This window comes from Diospyros lotus, chromosome 8 (genome assembly GCF_014633365.1).
Source record: "Diospyros lotus cultivar Yz01 chromosome 8, ASM1463336v1, whole genome shotgun sequence".
Lineage (NCBI taxonomy): Eukaryota > Viridiplantae > Streptophyta > Magnoliopsida > Ericales > Ebenaceae > Diospyros > Diospyros lotus.
Window position 1 is genome coordinate 9,774,582 of NC_068345.1, and position 18,988 is coordinate 9,793,569.

General features: G+C 39.0%; 1 protein-coding gene across 5 annotated transcripts in view; it reads right to left on the reverse strand.

Annotated features, from left to right (window-relative positions):
* Positions 1 to 781: 781 nt before the first annotated feature.
* LOC127808783 (protein PSK SIMULATOR 1) overlaps positions 782 to 18,988 on the reverse strand; it is a 70,159-nt gene continuing 51,952 nt past the window's right edge. For 4 of the 5 annotated variants that reach the window (XM_052347403.1, XM_052347402.1, XM_052347399.1 and 1 more), the window contains 7 exons: positions 5,657 to 5,754; positions 5,267 to 5,336; positions 4,447 to 4,541; positions 3,729 to 3,845; positions 3,464 to 3,540; positions 1,811 to 1,855; positions 782 to 1,734 (listed from right to left, as the gene is read on the reverse strand). In XM_052347403.1, the coding sequence (XP_052203363.1) occupies positions 1,221 to 1,734; positions 1,811 to 1,855; positions 3,464 to 3,540; positions 3,729 to 3,845; positions 4,447 to 4,541; positions 5,267 to 5,336; positions 5,657 to 5,754 (1,016 nt within the window). In that variant the 3' untranslated portion in view covers positions 782 to 1,220. The remainder of the gene's footprint in view (positions 1,735 to 1,810; positions 1,856 to 3,463; positions 3,541 to 3,728; positions 3,846 to 4,446; positions 4,542 to 5,266; positions 5,337 to 5,656; positions 5,755 to 18,988) is intronic. The other variant, XM_052347404.1, reaches the window with a different exon arrangement.

Sequence of the window (18,988 nt, forward strand, 5' to 3'; positions counted from 1 at the left end):
AATGATAGCAAGTTTCATCACTGTCGGCCACCTTCGCCCCAAAATACAAGTTCTATTCTTGGACAATATTCTTCTTTAATTTTATTTAAGTTAAATTTAGTTTTATTTTTACTTGAGTAACAGAGTTAATAATGCAAGAGGTGGCTGAACATGAAATTTAAACCGCAGGAACCTCTACAGCTTTTAATAAAACATAAGAGGGTATATGTGAAAACGACTCAAGCAACACAAGACAAGATCTGGATGCAGTTTACCCTTGGATTGGATTAAAAAAAAACAGAAAAGAAAAGGGAATTCCCAGGACAGGATATTCTCTTTAATTTGTGAGTCAAATGGGAGCTAAATACACAACCTTCCCCCTCACTTCTTCTGTAAAGAACTATTTTCCAAGAGATATCTAGACAAAAGGCAATATCCAACTTGCATTGATGAACATAGAGAGAGGCATTTAAGTTTGGAAAGAAGGAATCAAGAACCGCATCCAAGCAAGAAAGCATCAGCGAGGACGAGCCCCCTAAAAAATGCTGCTGCATCAGGGCCAATTAATTATCAAGAATCTCCCAATAGTAACCCAGCCAGATAAACATGGCATAAAAAAAGGGTATGGTATAAAGAAACCTGCCAAGTCCTATAGATTCATGTGGAACAAAGAAAAACTATTGGATAACAAACAAGCAGAGCAAGTTAAAAAAAAAAAAATTATCAACATACAGAAGAAAACTAGGCCCAAGCCTTCGCATGAATGAATAGCCTGTAGCATAAAGTAATAAGAACTTACTGATGAATAGGAACAATCCAAACCCCTCATGAGATTAAAGATTGCAAAAACGCTGACATGGTAGCAGCGGCAGTTTGTTTCTTGGCCTGAAATCAACCGCAGCTTCTGAAAGAGATTCAAACTTAGTTGATTTACCGAAGAGAAGAAGAAGCATAACTAACAACTATTGGCAAGACTGTAAAAGCATTCTGTACACACATTTGGCACCAATGAACACTACTCGCTCGATATTATCCAATAGATCTCACAATCAAGACCCCCTTTGCTCAATACATTTTCACCCATGGTCACTTTGTGTCCCTATCTCACAACTCAAAACAGCATCTTGATCGCAACCAAGTTAAAGAAGCCTAAACAAAAAGATGCAGCAGAACAGATGGATGTTGACTGCCTACACAAAACAAGGCCGCTTTGCCAAAGCCTGAGCAACACTGTTATGACCCTACACGCTTCGAATTGTGTCCACTCGGTCGATGACATCCAAAGCTTTCATGCGGTCAATATCAAAATCTATTATGGGTACAGATAACGGCCTCCTGATAGGGAAAGGATTCTTTTTAGTTTCGCTTGTTGGGGAGTGGCTGCTACTCTTACTCAACCTGTGGTGCTTGCTTAACCTGGTCTTTGCAGTGTCAAATTCTTGACTCTTGCTTATGCCTGGTGTCAGTTTCCTCTTACTTACATCCCGAAGCATTTCTTGATCTTCAATTGTCAGAGTGGGTGATGGAGAGGATTTATGAGTCAATAATTGGATTGTCTTCTGATTTGGAGAGTGAATTGGGGATTTAGCAGGGGACCTCATTCCCCCGTTAGCGGCCCTTGATTGGCTAACAAGATGGTGAAGCCACACTACTAGATCTAGAATGTAAGCTTCAGTTTTCTCCTTATCAGCATGATGCAGTGTTTCTATTCGGATTATGTCGGCCTGCCCAGCAGGCTTCCTGTTCACATCAGACCTGAAAGAAATTTCAAGTATTTAACAAGGGAAAAGGAATTGAAATTTAAGTACATTAAACATGCAAAGGATCATACCCAGTATTTGCCCATTCTCCAACCCAACCGAAGCCATGATGTGCTCTGGTTTTGACCAAATAACAGAAACATACAGAATTAATAATGTATATGCATTGACATATAATGACAAGTAAATAGTAATAATTAAACAAAGAGGAGATAACAAGGAAACACCACCAAATAATAAAGTTGATGAAAAAGGAACAAATAGGGAAAAGAAACAGCCTCTGCGTCTCAATTTTAAGGTTCCTCCTATTCCGAAACCATCTAGTGAAAAAGTAGTAGCGAGTATTTTGGTACTTTTAACATAAAATGCAAACTGAACAAATTATGTTCCATCCTTAAATTGTTTCTTCGTGCTTCAATAAAGGTCATCAGGGGCAAAAGCCTAAAGGTGCTAGAAACCTTATATTGCACTAGGCACCGAAAAAGCACTCTCCAACAGAAGCCAAGCGCTAAATTTACAAAAAAATTAATAAAAATATTTTTAATATTAAAAAGATAATCAGACAATATAATAATATAACATTAACATACAAAATATAAGTAAACATTAACAGACAAATATATTTTATATAATTTATATAAAGTTATATAATATATAATATTAACACAAAATAAGTCATATTGTAATTAATAACAAGTTTTATAATATATAATATTAACACACGAACAAGATTATATATTAAGTAATAAGTTATACTGTTACAGGCTTCAGTTATAGTAAACATATGTGCCTCTTTGCAGCAAACATTAACTGAGTATTGCCTGAAAGTCAAAAACAAAATATATATCATATAACAAAACAGTGACTGACAAGCAACAGTGTGCAGACTTCGAAAAGTTCAAACACTGACTGAGTAATAGCACAACAGTGACTAAAAAGCAACATCAATAATAGAATACAACACAAAAAAAGAGTCTTAGAAACAAACAAATAAGTCTGCAGCAATGAAAGGGAAAGTGAAGTACCGATTAGTGCATGCAGAGATTATGACTACAATAAACCAAACTAAAGAGTTACATTAGAGAAGGGATGGCCACTGGAGGGTCGCCTGTCACAGGTTAGCCTGCCAGTAGGCAGCAGTCATCAGAAGGCGATGTGCTGCCAAGCAAGGAGGGTTCCTGGTGCGTTATGGCTTGGTCCGACCTCCGGCAACTGCTCTGGAAGTCAGCTCCCTCAGATCTATGGTATTAGGAATTCACAGTGTGGGTTTCGATCGACTAGGTGAACAACAGAGTGCAGGAACCACGTGCACTTGCTGCTCTTCTTATGTTTTTTTCATTTTTCCTCTTCATTATACTCTTCCTATTACACTGAGAGACCTTTCACATGTCTTTGCAATGACCCTTTTTAGTTTCCTTCAAATTTTCTTTTCATTTTGATTGGTTACAGCCTAGACAAGTGCCTGTGGCGCTAGACACCTCGGCAGAGGTGCTCACCTAGGCAGCGTCTAAGTGAAGGAGCCTCACCAAGCAGTAAGTGAGGTGCTTCCCCAGTGCCTTGCATTGCCCAAGCACCTAGGTAAGCCAGGCACTTGGCTTTGACTACACTGGCTTCAATGAATGACAAGCACAAACCTCTGCCAGGAAAGGGAACCAAGGAAAAAATAAAAAATAAAATTGCCACAAGATGTGTACAGTAAAACAAGAAAGGGCTAATATGTTTACTTAGTTGTGTTTGTAGCCATAGGAACAAGCCATTGCAATGTTTTCTCCATTTGAGCTTTGATCTGGGGAATCGTAAGCTGCAATGATTCATACATGAGAAGGTTGCAACATGAGCACATAGGCATAGAATTATCTTAAGCATATACTTATGTGAAAGGACATGTTCACAAGGAACTCAATTAAGTAAAGTATCAACAGAAACAGGTAGAGAAAACTTATTCATCTCATAGCATGATGGAAAGGATTCAAGCACATAAAGAAGTACCTCTTCCTTGAGGTGAAATGACTGCAACTTGGAGCGCAAAGCTGACTTTATACTAGGAGGCAGTCCTTGGTATAGAGAATCCCTCGTATTTGGAGGCACAGAACTTGATCGGGTTACCTGGAAACATCAATCATTAAAACAGATCAGGAGAAAGAAAGTGCTAAAATATGATTTGTAGGAAGCATAGAGTTTCCTTGGTCAACTATAAAGATGCCTCCAATAAAGTCATACTATTCTCTTAATAAATGATATTCCTATTTTTTGTTTCCTCCAGGACTGAAAGCACATATAGAGAGATATGGTCTCAAGGAAGAATCCAGTCCTGAAGAAGAGACGTATGTTTAGAATTTTAAAGAAATGAAAGTATCATCACACTAATGACAACATTAAGATTGTTAATTGTCAAGAATCAAGGCTGTTATTGCCAAGAATCAAGGCTGGAATTAAGTATAGAGAGTCAAGGCTAGAATTAAGGATGTAATTAGTCTTCCGTATATTGAAGTTTACCTTAATTAGGTGATTATGAAATCTGCCTCTGTTTCCATATTTGTAAATCATCTACTGTATATATAATTCCACTGATTCAATGAATAATGTAAAAAAAAATTACCCTAATTCTCCACATTAATAATCACCTTAAAAGTGAAAGGTTGATAACAATGACGATATTATTGATGTGAAGGTTATAAAGCAGGACACAAAGCCATTGTCAACTTACAAGTGTATCAATTTGAGTAATAATATTTGCATAATGTAATGCAAGACCAGCGGATCCCAGTTTTATATTGTTATTTTTCACGGGTCTATCTCCATCTGCAAGGATAACCAAGAATGATAGAAACAAAACATCAGATGCCATCAAATGAATTTATTCAAATAAAAGTTCCTGGAAGCATCTAATATGGACATATTAGTGAATAATGAAATATGCAAGAGCAACATATGAATACAAATTTGATACCAGTCAACTTTATATTATTTTCATTATTAAAAATGCAATTTTTTTAAGAGGGTGAAGATTCCTAGGCGAACTATCCTTAGGCAAACTGAAGTCCCCACTCCATAAAGCTGGTAGATAAGTTCCAGCAAGAATTGGTAGAACGAATCAAAGGAAGTTATTTGCCTCCTTAATCCAACACAACTTTGTTTTCCTTGTTTTTCAGAAAACAAGAATAAAACCCCACCCACACATCCAAATTCTAGGCCCAAATCCCAATCCATGAATATATATATATATATAGCAACAACGAAAAATAAATAGCCCTAAATGTCACAATCAGAAAGAACACGTTCACTAGTTTTTGGTGTTTTAAACATGAATTAACCCTTGAAAGACAGAGCCATAAAAACCAATGGATGAATAATTGTGATCACTGCCAAAATCCATAGAACCAGAAACACCAGGAAAAACCAGAAATATCCTTTTTATACCAAAAGTTACCATAGATGGCAGGAGAATGGAGACAGGAAGGAAAAAGAAAAAGAAATAAAAACTGTTTTAGATAGCAGAGGAACAAATTAATGGCGTGAATTCATACCAGCAATACCAAAAGCCTCATGGATCTCCAAATGTAAGAAATAGAAAATGTCTACAAGCTTCTCCATTACCTGTAAAAGCAGTAAATGCAATTGGTTAAGGATCCTACATTGTATTTTCTTTTTTTACAGGCACGAGTGCACACATGGCGTGGGGTGGGGGGGGGGGGGGGGGGGAGCTTCAGAAATTAATCTGTGGAGTTCTGCAGTTCTGCATTAGCACAAATAAGCTTGATCCATAGCTTATGACTACAAAACAATGGAGCTATTCTAAAACCAGTCTTCATTAAACAAAATTAGTGATTTAGATCTACCGGATATCAAAAACTAGCAAACTTAGCATGTTATCTACCCTGTACATATTTTAAGTGGCACAAGAAAGCACTGGATACCTCTTCTAAAATCCTGGACCAGAGTGATTTCTTCTTCAAACTTTTCACATGCTTCTTCTGACTTTTCAATTCGGCCCGTAAGATTGCAAGGCTATCTCCTACATGTTATCATGCACATATAGAGATTAAAAAAAGGAAAAGTTATAAGAATTTGTTATATTCATGAAAAAAATTAAGAAAAAAAGGGCCTGACGGTCAGATGAGTGTCATCTTTGCATGTAGCCTTATCTTTACCTTGCAAAGAGATTGTTTCCACAACTCAAATCCATGACCTTCCTTCGAGTCACAAAAAAACAACCTTATCGTTGCTATCAAGGCGTGCCCTTTTATGAGAATATTCATAAATTTATATTTTATATATATACATGGAAACAGTAATAAATTTTTCATTTTTCAAATTACAAACATATTTATACCATATCTAAAAAAAATAAAAGAAATCATTTTCACATTCTAATTATTGGAAAAGAAGTGTGACCATAAAGAATTTTAAAATCCATTTTAGATGCCCTATACATACACAAGTCTGATCATTTTCACATTCTAATCATTTTCAAAGAATTTTATTATTAAGAGTCAACAGAGGACACAAATTAATAAGTATAGATCCATATTCTTTTATTTACAAGATTCTAAGTTTTTTTTTTTTTAATGGAAAACATGCAGCACAAATGAATCCTATACTTGACATGTGCACTCCCACAACGAGCACATGTGCCCTCCAAGTTTTGAAAAATTGATCAGTTCTAAGCAAATATATAACTAAACAAATAAATAGTAGAACACATATGAACCATTGTCCAGCAGATGATTGAGAATGTTCAATATTATTGGTTACCAAGAGGAGATGCATCTTCCTTGAAATTTTAGATTAGGACCAGAAAGAATATGTGTGTTCACACACACACACACATGTATATATTATAAGCCTTGCATTCTAGGATTGCCACAGATTAACTCATGCACTACAATGAATAGCAAGAAAATAGCTAGAAAAGAAACACAGAGCCAACCCCAGCTAGATAGATAGATCAGTCAAAGTAGAAGACGGTGGAGCTGGGTCAGCTCCATCCAAGCTTGAGGGCTATGGCTCCCTAGACAATTTGTTTGGGAGAGGAGGATGAAATGGAAATGGAAATGGATGGAAACGGGTTCTTCACATTTGGGAGAGACATAGTAGTAGAATGGAATGGATGGAAATACTTTCCATCCATTCCCCTCCAAAGCCTTATTTTTTGTCTCTCCACAAATTGGAGGAAAATGGATGAAAGGGATGGAAAACTTATTTTTGTGCGTTGACAACATTAAGCTTAGTTTTTTAAAGTTCAAATTTGCCCCTGACCTAATCACATCCTATCTTTCCATTAAGAGGTTATAATGGTCATTTGTTAATTAATCTCCTTCCATTCCATCCATTTCAATTGCTCTCCCAAACAAGGAGAAATATTTTCCATTCCACTACTAACTCTCTCCCAAACAAAGCTTGAATATTCAAGTGTGTTGTTGGAAAGTCAGAACCCTCAATCTATGGGATTGATTATCAATCCTAATGATCCCACAATCTATGGGATCGAGTATAATCAATCTTATCCCACAATCTATGGAGTTGATTATAATCAATCTTAATTGTTGGGATTGATTGATTGATTGATGCAAATTAGTAATTGATGTAATTAGAATTCCTTCTTTTTTCCTAAGTTATAGGGATTTGATTGATTTCTTTCTCCTATATATATTGTAACTATTCCTTGTGAAGAGTACATCCCTCAATTTCTACGTTTTCAGTTTTCTTCTACATGGTATCAGAGCCGTCTTCCTAAGGCAACTTTTTAGGCCTTCATTGCCTTCATTTCCAGCTCCCTTTGTCTCTCCATCCTTCATTGCCAACTATTTTGCCTTCATCATTTCTAGGGCTTCTTGGCATATGTCTTGTCGGCCTTAATTGTCGCTGCCACGTTCCCCGATTCTGCCATCATTGTAGTTCTAGGGCTTCTTGGCGTATGTCTTGTAGGCCTTAATCGTTGCTGCCACGTTCCCCGGTTCTTCCATCGTTGCAATTCTGTGGTGTACATCCCTCAATTCTAGGCCTTTATTGCCGGCACTCCATCCTCGTGCGTTACTCATATTCGGCATCACCTCTGTCCGCCCTAGCCTTGGCTATTGCGTACATCCTTGTCTCTCTCACGTCTAGTTTCGATGTCCCTTGTCAGTCACTCATCTCCAGCATTACTCCTGTTACTTGTCGTTGCCCCAGAACGAGAAGCTACTTAAGCCACTATTCAATCTTCCTCATTTTGTTGTTCGCCTTGACATCTCCGGCGAGCGTCTAGCAACCACCACCAACAACCATCCGGCTCCCTGCATCGTTGCAAACCAACGGGAACAACATCATTTGCTGCTGCTGCAACATTGCAGGTTTGCCAGTGACCTTTCTGATGTTACTCTCGGAGTTGAAAGCAAGCTGTTCATTGCTGCTTCTCATTAGAGACTATTGTAGGTCCTATTCTACATTGACGAAATTAGCAGGAACTATTGCTAACCCAGTAACAATTTTGTTAGGAGCTAGGTCAGCAAACTGATTAACCTTGTTAGCAGCATAAGGAAGTGTTATAGGTGGGGAGCCTTCTCAAATATGGGAAAACTACTCACAGCAAGGTGAGTTTGAGAGAGTTTTGGATAGATTTTTTTCCACAAAACTAGTCACTGACAGACTGGTTATTGATGGAGAAGGCAGGTATGTGCCTTAATTCTGAGTCCTTTAATGCCTCATATACAACTAGGAATAATCTTTGGATCTTAGATTCTAGAGCCACCGATCACATGACACCTAATCTAAAATTCTTTGAGACCTTTGAACCAATATCTAGCTCCAGAAAAATTACAGTTACTAATGGCCAAGGTATCCCTATAGTTAACAAGGAAATGTATGTTTGAACCCATCTCTACCTGCCCAACAAATACTTTATGTGCCTAGCCTCTCCACCAATCTACTTTCAGTTCACAAGCTTGCCCAAAGCCTTAATTGCTGTGTAATTTTCTCACCTCATGATTGTGTGTTTCAAGACCTAGTTCACAAGCTTGCCCAAAGCCTTAATTGCTGTGTAATTTTCTCACCTCATGATTGTGTGTTTCAAGACCTAGTTCACAAGCTTGCCCAAAGCCTTAATTGCTGTGTAATTTTCTCACCTCATGATTGTGTTTCAAGACCTAGCCACAGGGAAGATGTTTGGTGCTGCTAAGGCACTTAATGGGTTGTACTATCTACAAGGGAGCAGTGACCCACCTGCAAGAGATCAACCTAACTTAAGTTCCTCTTCTCTACATACTTCCACTCAGTCCAATTTCTGACTTCAGTATTTTAGATTAGGTCATCCTCCTTTCCTTATGTTAAAATCTGTTTCCAGACTTGTTTAAAGGGTAGATATCAGTATGTTTCATTGTGATATGTATGAATTGTCCAAACACCATCGAGTACCTTATGTTATCAGCAATAAACTTTCCTTGTCTCCTTTTTCTTTAGTGCATTCTGATGTGTGGGGGCCTTCTAGAGTATCTAATTATTCTGGAGCCAAAGGGTTTGTATCCTTTATAGATGATTGCACTAGGATGACATGGATTTACTTAAGGACAAAGCAGCCATCAACAACATTCTACCCTTGTTTCATAGAATGATTCTCACTCAATTTGGGGTTTCTATTAAAAGGATTAGGACTGATAATGCAAGGGACCATTTTAACCATCATCTCAACCATTTTTCCAATAAAAGTGGATTGTTCATGAATCCTCATGTGGAAACTCCACAACAAAATGGAGTTGCTGAAAGAAAGATGAGGCATCTCCCAAATGTTGCTAGGGCTCTCTTGCATCATCATTCAATTCCTAAAACATTTTGGAGTGAAGCAGTATTGACTGCAACCTATTTAATCAATAGGGTTCCCTCAAGAGTACTAAATCAACTCTCCCTATTTCAGTGTCTCTCTACTCGTCTTCCAAAAATTGGTCTGCATACTCATCTCCCTCTTAAGATATTTGGTTGTGTGGTTTTTGTCCATGTATCTAAATATCATAGGGATAAATTTGATGCCTGAGCCCTTGAGTGTGTATTTCTTGGCTATTCTCCTACTCAAAAGGGGTACGAGTGCTATCATCCTCCTACCCAAAAGGTCTTTGTATCTAAGGATGTAACCTTTGTTGAAAATCAATCTTTTTCAAGGTTCCTACTTCAGGTCCTCAGGGGGGAGAGTGTTTCTATTGATCATGGTCTTCCTATCTTAGAAGAGTCTTAGCCCTATCAGCTTGAACCTTCTTTGGATCCTAACTCTTCCGATTCTCCTTTATTCTAATCCTCAGCCAACAGATTCTAGAGACTTGGAACCCTCGTCTGACTCTCCAATTCCTGTTTAGCCTAGGATATCTCCTATTCGATTCAAAGGCTCACCATATGTGTATAAGAGGAAGGGACAGCCAAACCTAGGTACTATGCAGGATCCATCATCTACCCCTCGACCGAGTTTGAAACTCACTCACATTCTGATTTGCTTAACCCTACTGATTGTCTTAACGCTAAAATCTCATACCAGATTTGCATATTGCTGTTAGAAAATGTGAGGAGTTGTACACAACATCCTATAGCCAAATTTGTTTCTTATCACAGATTATTCCTGAAACAAGTTTTTTGTCCTCCCTTGATTTCATAGCTATTCCTAAGACTGTAGAAGAAGCATTACAAAACCAGCATTGGGTACAAGCCATACAGGAAGAAATGAAGGCCTTAGAAAAAAATAATACCTGGGAAATAGTGCCTAGACTGAAGGGGGTTCAACTGGTAGGGTGCATATGGGTATTTAATGTGAAATACAATGCTGATGGTACATTGGAAAGATACAAAGCCTGATTAGTGGCTAAGGGCTATACTCAAATATATGGCATCAATTACTTGGAGACATTTACACTCGTGGCAAAAATGACTACAATGAGGATTCTCCTGTCTTTGGCTAGTTGTTATGGCTGAGAGTTGATGCATCTAAATGTGAAAAAAGCCTTCCTACATAGTGACTTAGAGGAAGAGGTATTTATGGACCCCCACCTAGTTTTTCTAATGAAGTTGCAGGTTATGTTTGCAGATTAAAAAAGACTCTGTATGGATTAAAGCAATCCCCAAGAGTTTGGTTTGATCAGTTCTCAAGGGCTATGAAGGCAATAGGGTATGGGCAAAGTAGAGGAGATCACAGTTTATTCATAAAGCATTCCAAGAAACGTACTCTAACAGCCCTACTTGTTTATGTTGATGACATAATTGTTACTGGCAATGATGAGGATGAGAAGAAATTGCTAAAAGAAAATCTGGCCCGAGAATTTGACATCAAAGACCTTGGTAGGCTCCAGTATTTCTTGGAAATAAAGGTTGTATACTCAAAGGAGAGTATATTTCTTCCCCAAAGAAAATATACCATGGACTTATTGGAAGAAACTGGATTGCTAGGTGGCAGGGCAGCAAATACTCCCTTGGATCCTAACATGAAATTCGGACCAAGTAACAGTCCATTGGTGGATAGGGGGGGATACCAGAGGTTAGTAGAAAGGTTGATTTATCTATCCCACACCTGGCCGGACATAACTTTTGCTGTCAGCATGGTGAGTCAGTTTATGCATAATCCCATTGAAGAGCATATGCAAGCTGTATGGAGAATTTTGTAATATCTAAAGTCAACACCTGGAAAAAGTCTATTATTTAAGTCAGGATAGAAGTTGGAAGTCAAGGAATACACTAATGCTGATTATGGTGGTTTGCGTGGATAGGAGATCCACTACTGACTACTATGTGTTTTGGGGGAAAATTCAGTATCATCGAGAAGCAAAACACAAGGGGTTGTGGCCAGATCTAGTGCTGAAGCAGAGTTTAGGACAATGGCCCTTGGATTGTGTGAGTTACTTTGGCTGAGAATTATGCTTAGTGATTTGAAAATACTTGGTCATGGTCCTACAGAATTAATGTGTGACAATCAATCAACAATCAACATTGCACACAATCCCATGCAACATGATCGCACTAAGCATGTTGAGATAGATTGCCATTTCATTAAAGAAAAGCTAGATGATGGGGAAATTTGTTTGTCTTTTGTTCCCTCAAAAAAACAGCTAGTTGATTTCCTCACCAAAGGTTTACCTTCACCAGTTTTGAGGGGGAATGTTATTGGAAAATCAGATCCCTCAATCTATGGGATTGATTATCAATCCTAATAATCCCAAAATCTATAGAATTGATTATAATCAATCTTAATTTTTGGGAATGATTGATTAATGTAAATTAGTAATTGATGCAATTAGATTCCTTCTTTTTTCCTTAGTTATAGGGATTTGATTGATTTCTTTCTCCTATATATATTGGAACCATTCCTTGTGAAGAGTAAGAGAAATATATATTATGTTTTTAGTTTTCTTCTACAAAGTGCATTATAGATTTAGCTTATTACTTACGGGACAAGAAGCTACAAATCCCCATGGGCTAGGACAAGCTTGGCATTAAATAACTAACAAACATGATCAAACCATCCACTGATACAAGTCATATCTATATTTTTCAACATAAAAAGTAACCTTATCTCTCTTGATATTAGCTACTCCGAATCTTATTCCCCCCCCCCCAAAAAAAAAAAAAAAGAGAAAAAAAGCTAGATATTCTAGTATCTTTGGGAGTTTGAGAGAAAAACTTGAAGACATGGAACTTTTATCCTTTCAAGTTTTTATTTCTAGGTTGATGGATATCTTAAAATTTTTTTGGGAGAACAACAATGGAATATAATGTCAGATCTAGCGTCTAACAATGAATTCTCACCGAGTTCAACGAGAATACAATAGAGAGTTTAGAGAGAATTAAGGAAAACAGAGAGGGAAATAGAGAAGAATCGATAGAGAAAGACAGAATTTGGAGGGAGAATTGACAATATTTCAATTGTATTTTCTAGATGCCTTCACTGGGTGGGATCAGTTTGTTTATATACTAATCCCATCACACCAATCCTGCTAAAACGAAAGTACAACTGTATATAGCTTCTCTCTAAGTACAACCCACACCAGCTATAACTACCCTCACGTGTACTACACCGTCCATACAAGCAATAGGCACATGACAAATACCCCCTCCTTAAAAAATTTCTTATGCTCAAGAAACGTTAAGGCTGGCAGCTTGAGGGAATTGTCTTAGTAGGTTGGGTAGGTATTCTCATGTATTATTGTCTAGGTGGAGGTTGGGCCACTTTATCAACACTTGGGTGATAGGGGCTCCATGCTTGTAGATAACCCTCTTTCCACTATGGCACTTAGCTCTACGGTAGGGGCAACTTCCTTAGTGAGTTGGGGCAATGAAGGGCTCGCTTGATGTCCCCCAACCGACATCTTGAGTAGAGAGATACATGAAAGACCAGATGGAATTAGGAATTTGCTGGTAATTGAAGCTTGTAGGCTACATTTCCAAACTTGGCCAGGATAGGGAAAGGGCCATAATATCGTGGGCTCAATGTGTGATCTACTTGAGATGGGAGTGCCTTAGTTTCAAGTAAACTTCATCCCCCACTGTGAACTCTCTTTCACTTCTCCTTTGGTCTGCAAATTGTTTCATTCGATTCTAAGCAATAGCCAACTCTTTCTTCAACTATTGTAGAAATTGTTGCCTTTGTTGGAGATACGACTCCACCATAGCCACTATGGTATGTTCCCATAGCGCGGAAGGGGTGGGGGTTTGTATCTGAATAGGGCTTCAAATGGTGACATTTTTATGGAGCTGTGGTGGCTAGAATTATACCACTACTAGGCAAGGGGCAGCCATTTGTGCCAGGCCTTGGGTTGTAGGAAGCAAAGGCAACGCAGATAAGTTTCTAAACATTGATTCACCCTCTCCATCTGCCCGTCCGTTTGTGGGTGGTACGCTATAGACACATTCAATTTAGTCCCCGAGGACTTCATCAATTCCTGCCATAGCAAGCTGGTGAATATCATATCTCAGTTAAATATTATAGATTGGGGGGTTCCATGTAGCTTTGCACTTGGTCCAAGAAGGTCCTGCCCACCTCTTAGGGTGTGTAGAGATGGGTGAGGCTTAAGAAATGTGCAAACTTCGTGAACTGGTCAACCACTACCATAATGCAGTCCTTATCTTCAGACTTTGGTAACCCCTCTATGAAATCTATTGATACACTGACCCACACCTGTGTAGGTGTAGTTAGGGGGTGCAACAACCCGGGATAAGCAACAATCTCATGTTTGCATCTCTTGCAAATGTAACACGCCATAACAAACTCCACAAACCTCTTGAGTTGGGGCCAATAGAAAAGTTGCCTGACCTTAAGGTAGGTATTTTAAATTCCCAAGAGCCCTCTAAAGGGAATTCATTTAGTGACTGTAGTATTTTCCTCTTAAGGGGCTCATTGTCCCCAATCATCAGCCTTTTGTGATACCTTATCAACCCATTAATCAGTGGACATCCGTGCCTTCCCATAGGATCCAACACCAATTGTTCTAGCAACTCCATAGTCTTCTCATCCTTTTCGTAGTTGGCTATAACTTCCTGATACCAATCTAGAATTATGGTTGCGATGGTTGCTAATGCACCTTCATGGCAGCGAGAGAGGGTGTCTGTAGCCACATTCTCCTTTCCTTTTTTGTACTATATAATGTAGTCCAAACCCATTAGTTTGGCCATCCCTTTCCTCTGTAAATGTGTATGTAGTCGTTGTTGAAACAAGAACTTTAGGTTTTCATGGTCTGTTTTGATTATGAATTAGCCCCCCTACAAATAGTGTCTTCATTTTTCCACGACCATCAAAACAACCAACAACTCCTCATAGATGCTACACCCAAGGTGCCTAGGGGCTAATGCTTCGCTGATAAATGCCCAAGGTCATCCCTCCTGCATTAGGACTGCCCCAATTCCCGTGTTGCAGGCGTCAATCTCCAGGGTGAAAGGCTTGTTGAAGCCTGGCAGCCCAAGAACTGGTTCATCAATCATTGCTCTGTTTAACTGCATAAAGGTTGCCTCAACCCCGGATCCCCAATTGAACTTGTCCATCTTCAACAACTCTGTTAAGGGCATGCTGATTATCTCGTAATCCTTCAGAAACCTCCTATTGTACCCAGTTAGCCCCAGGAATCCCCTTAACGACTTAATAGTGGTGGGTCTCGGCCTTGCAATCATAGCTACCACTTTTTGTGAATCAGTGCTTACCCCTCCACCAAAAATGATGTGTACCAAGTACTCCACTTGCCCCTGCACAAAGGTACACTTCGACCTATTGATATACAACTGCTTAGATCTAAGAATCTCAAAAGTACACCTTAAATGGCTTAGGTGTTGGTCGAAGGTTTGGTTGTACACAAATATATCATCAAAGAAAACGAAGATAAAGTTTCATACGAATGGTTCAAAGATCCAGTTCATTAGGGACTGAAATGTGGCTGGGGCATTGGTGAGTCCAAAGGGCATCACCATGAACTCATAATGGCCATGGTGTGTTCTAAATGCGGTCTTGGGTACGTCTTCGGGTCTTATTTGGATTTGGTGATAACCCGAACAGGGGTCTAGTTTAGAAAAGATAGTGGCATTCTTTAATTCGTCGGACAAGTCTTCAATGATGGGTATTGGGAACTTGTCCTTAACGATCATGGCATTTAGTTGACTGTAGTTAACACAAAAGCACCATGATCCATCTTTCTTCTAGACAAGCAAAACGAGTGATGCATAAGGGCTTTGACTAGGTTTAATTATGGATTTTTGTAGCATTTCTGTTAGGATACATTTGTACTAGATTAGGGCTTGTAATGTGAGGGAAAATATCATGTATTTTCTGTTTTGTCTTCTAGAAGGATTTGTTAATAAATTAGGTCTGAGCATGGTTGTTGTAATTGCCAATTTGGGCAGTCGGTCAGAAGGTTCTCCCGCCCCCTATAGCTTATAAATAGGGGTTGAGAGGTAGGCTTTGGGCATGCTTTCTATTGTGGGTTTTCAAGCTGTCCTGGGGCGAGATTGTGCAGTAAGGAAGGGTGAGTATCTTTCTTGTATACAACTCTATATAGCTTTCAAGTTTATGGGTTAGGTGAGAGTTGGTTTTGAGTGCACTTGTAATCTTGTATTGATATTCAAGATAGTGGAGAAAGCAGGGGCGAAAGCCAAGCTGGATGTAGGTCTTTCATTGAGATCGAACCAGGGTAAATCTTGTGTGAGTTGTGCAGTTCTTGGTTGGTTCTTGATTGTATTCTGATTGCTATTCATTTGCAAATTAGAGAGTTCATTCGGTGAGTTTGAGTGATTGATTGATCATATAAAAGGGTGAGATCTAGGTTAACAATTTCTTTGACCATATTTTCAATCTCGGTCTTTTGAGTTAGGGGTAGCGATAGGATCTGATGTTGATAGGTTTGGTGTTTGGTTTAAGGTTTTATGGAGTGATCACAGAGTCAGTCGGGTGGTAGGGAGTCAGGTTCCACAAAGTGTCAACTATTGGGAGACTGATCTTGTCCTTATTCTCAGACAAGATCAGATCATTTTGATGATTGTGATTGATTTCTTGATTATATCTTCTTTCTAAGTTAGAGAATGTATCTTTTAGATGCTGTAAATTTTCTATATCTTGTTGTATCCTAATTTGTACAAGTTTCCATGACTAAATTTGGAAACTATTTTATTCTATTTTTAGGAACTTCCTAAGTTGATAGGAATGCCTGTATATATTCAAATCATTCTCTCAACGGATGAATAAGATCGAAACATTATTCTCACGTCTTGTTTGACATGGTATCAGAGCAATAGAATAGTCACTGTTCTTTGGGACTGTTAAGGCCTTCATCAATCTTCTTCATTCCATATTTTGTCTACTATCCCTAACCCTAATCCTATGCTGGATTCGGCTGATTCCAGCAATGCAATGAAAATTCTGTTTGTTGGGACCAGTAGTGTAGGCTCAGGTGGAGAATTGCAGAATCTTCAAGTAGCCTACTAATTGAATGGTAATAACTACTTCAAGTGGTCTTAGCTGATCCTCACTTCTCTAAAGGGAAAAGGGAACTTAGGGAAGTTAAGTCACCTTTTGGGGATTGGTCCCAATGAGGGAGATCCCACATTTGCGGCATGGGATGAGGACTCCCTAATGATGTCTTGGTTGTGGAACTCCATGGTTCTGGAGATCAGTGACATTGTGATGTTCCTCACAACAATCAAGGACATTTGGGAGGCAATAAAGCTCATCTACTCTAAGGTTCACGATGCTGCACAAATTTATGAGATAAGGACCAAAGTGGTAGCTACCAAGAAAGGAGCAAGATCCATCACAGAGTATGCAAATATGTTATAGACCTTATGGCAGGAGTTGGACCATTATCAATGCCTGAAGATGAAGTGCACTGAAGATGTTTCATTGCAGAAGAGATTCATGGAGGAGAGGACATACGACTTCCTAGTCGAACTCAATATGGAGTTCGATGCAGTAAGAGTTCAAATCTTCGGTAAGGAGAATTTACCCTCTTTAAATGAAGTGATTTCCATAGTTCGTGCAAAAGAGGGAAGAAGGGGAGTAATGCTGGACAATTCTCCAATAGAGAGTTCTACCCTAGTATCTCTAAAAGCTCCTAATAAAAGACCTAGAGAGGAGAAGAAGGCTGGCGGACAGAGACTCCATATGGTGTACCTATTGTGAAAAGCCTAGGCACACCATAGAAAAGTGCTAGAAACTACACGGAAAACCATCCAAAGGAAGACAGGCGAGGGGCCAAGGGCAAGGTTAAGTCTACGTGGCTAGCAGCCACTAGCAGGCTAAACAAAAGGGTCCAAAGTAGGGAGATGGCTTGGAACTTAACAGAGCTGAAATTGAGAGACTAAGGAGCATTTTGGAATCTCATGACAAGAAAGCTAAGAAAGGTACATGTTCTCTCACACTAATAGGCTAGGTTGCTCGGAAACGGAAATGGAAACGTTTCCAATATGAAACGAAAACGACAAAACTCCATTTTTTCAAAACAAGAGGAAACGAAAACTTGGGGTAAACTGTAAATTTGAAAAATATAGGGCTATACATGAAAAATAGTTAAAATATAAGTGTTAGAATAAAATAAATAAGGGTGTTTCTAAAATTAGTTTATAATTTATATGATATAAATAGTATTATTAGTTCTAAACCCTAATTGCAAATTTGCAAAACAATTGCAGCCTGTTCGTTGAAGCTTGAAGTCTCAGAGCAGCATCGCCACAGTCGCCGACCCATCTAGCCGCCTCATCACCAACCCATCTCACCACTCGCCGCCAACAGCCAATTGCTGCTACATCCTCCATCTCTATTATCGCCTTTGCCTCTCTTGCCGTTAACACATCAACTCGCCTCTCTCACCGCTCTAGCTACCTTTTTGCCTCTCACTATCGACCTGTCTCGCCTTTCGCCCTCGCCGCTGACTGTCGCCTCGCCTCTCTCGCCGTTGCCATCCTCTACTCTGATCACCACCTAGCCTCTCGATGGCCCGAGTTGTAGATCTAGCAACCCTCATCTTCCCCACTATAGGCAATTGCTTCCCCTTAGTCGCCAAAAACGCGTTTCCCACAATTTCCTATAAATTGCAAAACGGCCCCGAAAGGTTTCGCAAGGCCCAAAAACCTTTTCGGAACGTCTTCACCGTTTCCAAAACGAGAAACGGTTCGAAAACGCCAAAACATCATCTCCAAGTAGTTTTTGTGTTTCACAGCTAACAGGTATTTCCTCTCATTCTCTTACCCTACATGCTTTGAGAATAGTCCAACCTAACTCTTGGATCCTAGATTCTGAAGCAACAAATCACACGACCCCTCTCTGAAATCCTTTTGTCACCTATAGTCCTTGTTCAAGCTCTAGAAAGATTGCTATAACAGATGGTTCTTTAACCATTATTGCTGGCCAAGAAGATGTTCTTCTTAATGAATATCTCAGCCTAAAAAATATCCTTCATGTTCCTAAGTTATTCACTAATCTCATCTCGATCCAAAAGCTTATCCTAGATACTAATTGCAATGTTAATTTCCATTCTACTCTGTGAGATTCAGGAACAAGACACGAAAAGAATGATTGGGCTTGCTAGAGCTAGGGCTGGTCTATACTATCTTGAGGAACCGGGTGAGTAGGAGAAAAAGGAAGAGGTTCCCCTTGTGTCATGCATGGCTTAGTCCAACAAAGATGAGCTATGGTTACATCACTATCATCTCGGTCATCCTTTTTCTACTCTTAGGGTCATGTTTCTAACTTTATTTAAGGGTCTTGATGTTAAACACTTCTACTGTGTTGTATGTAAATTTGCAAAACACAAAAAAGTGACCCATCCTTT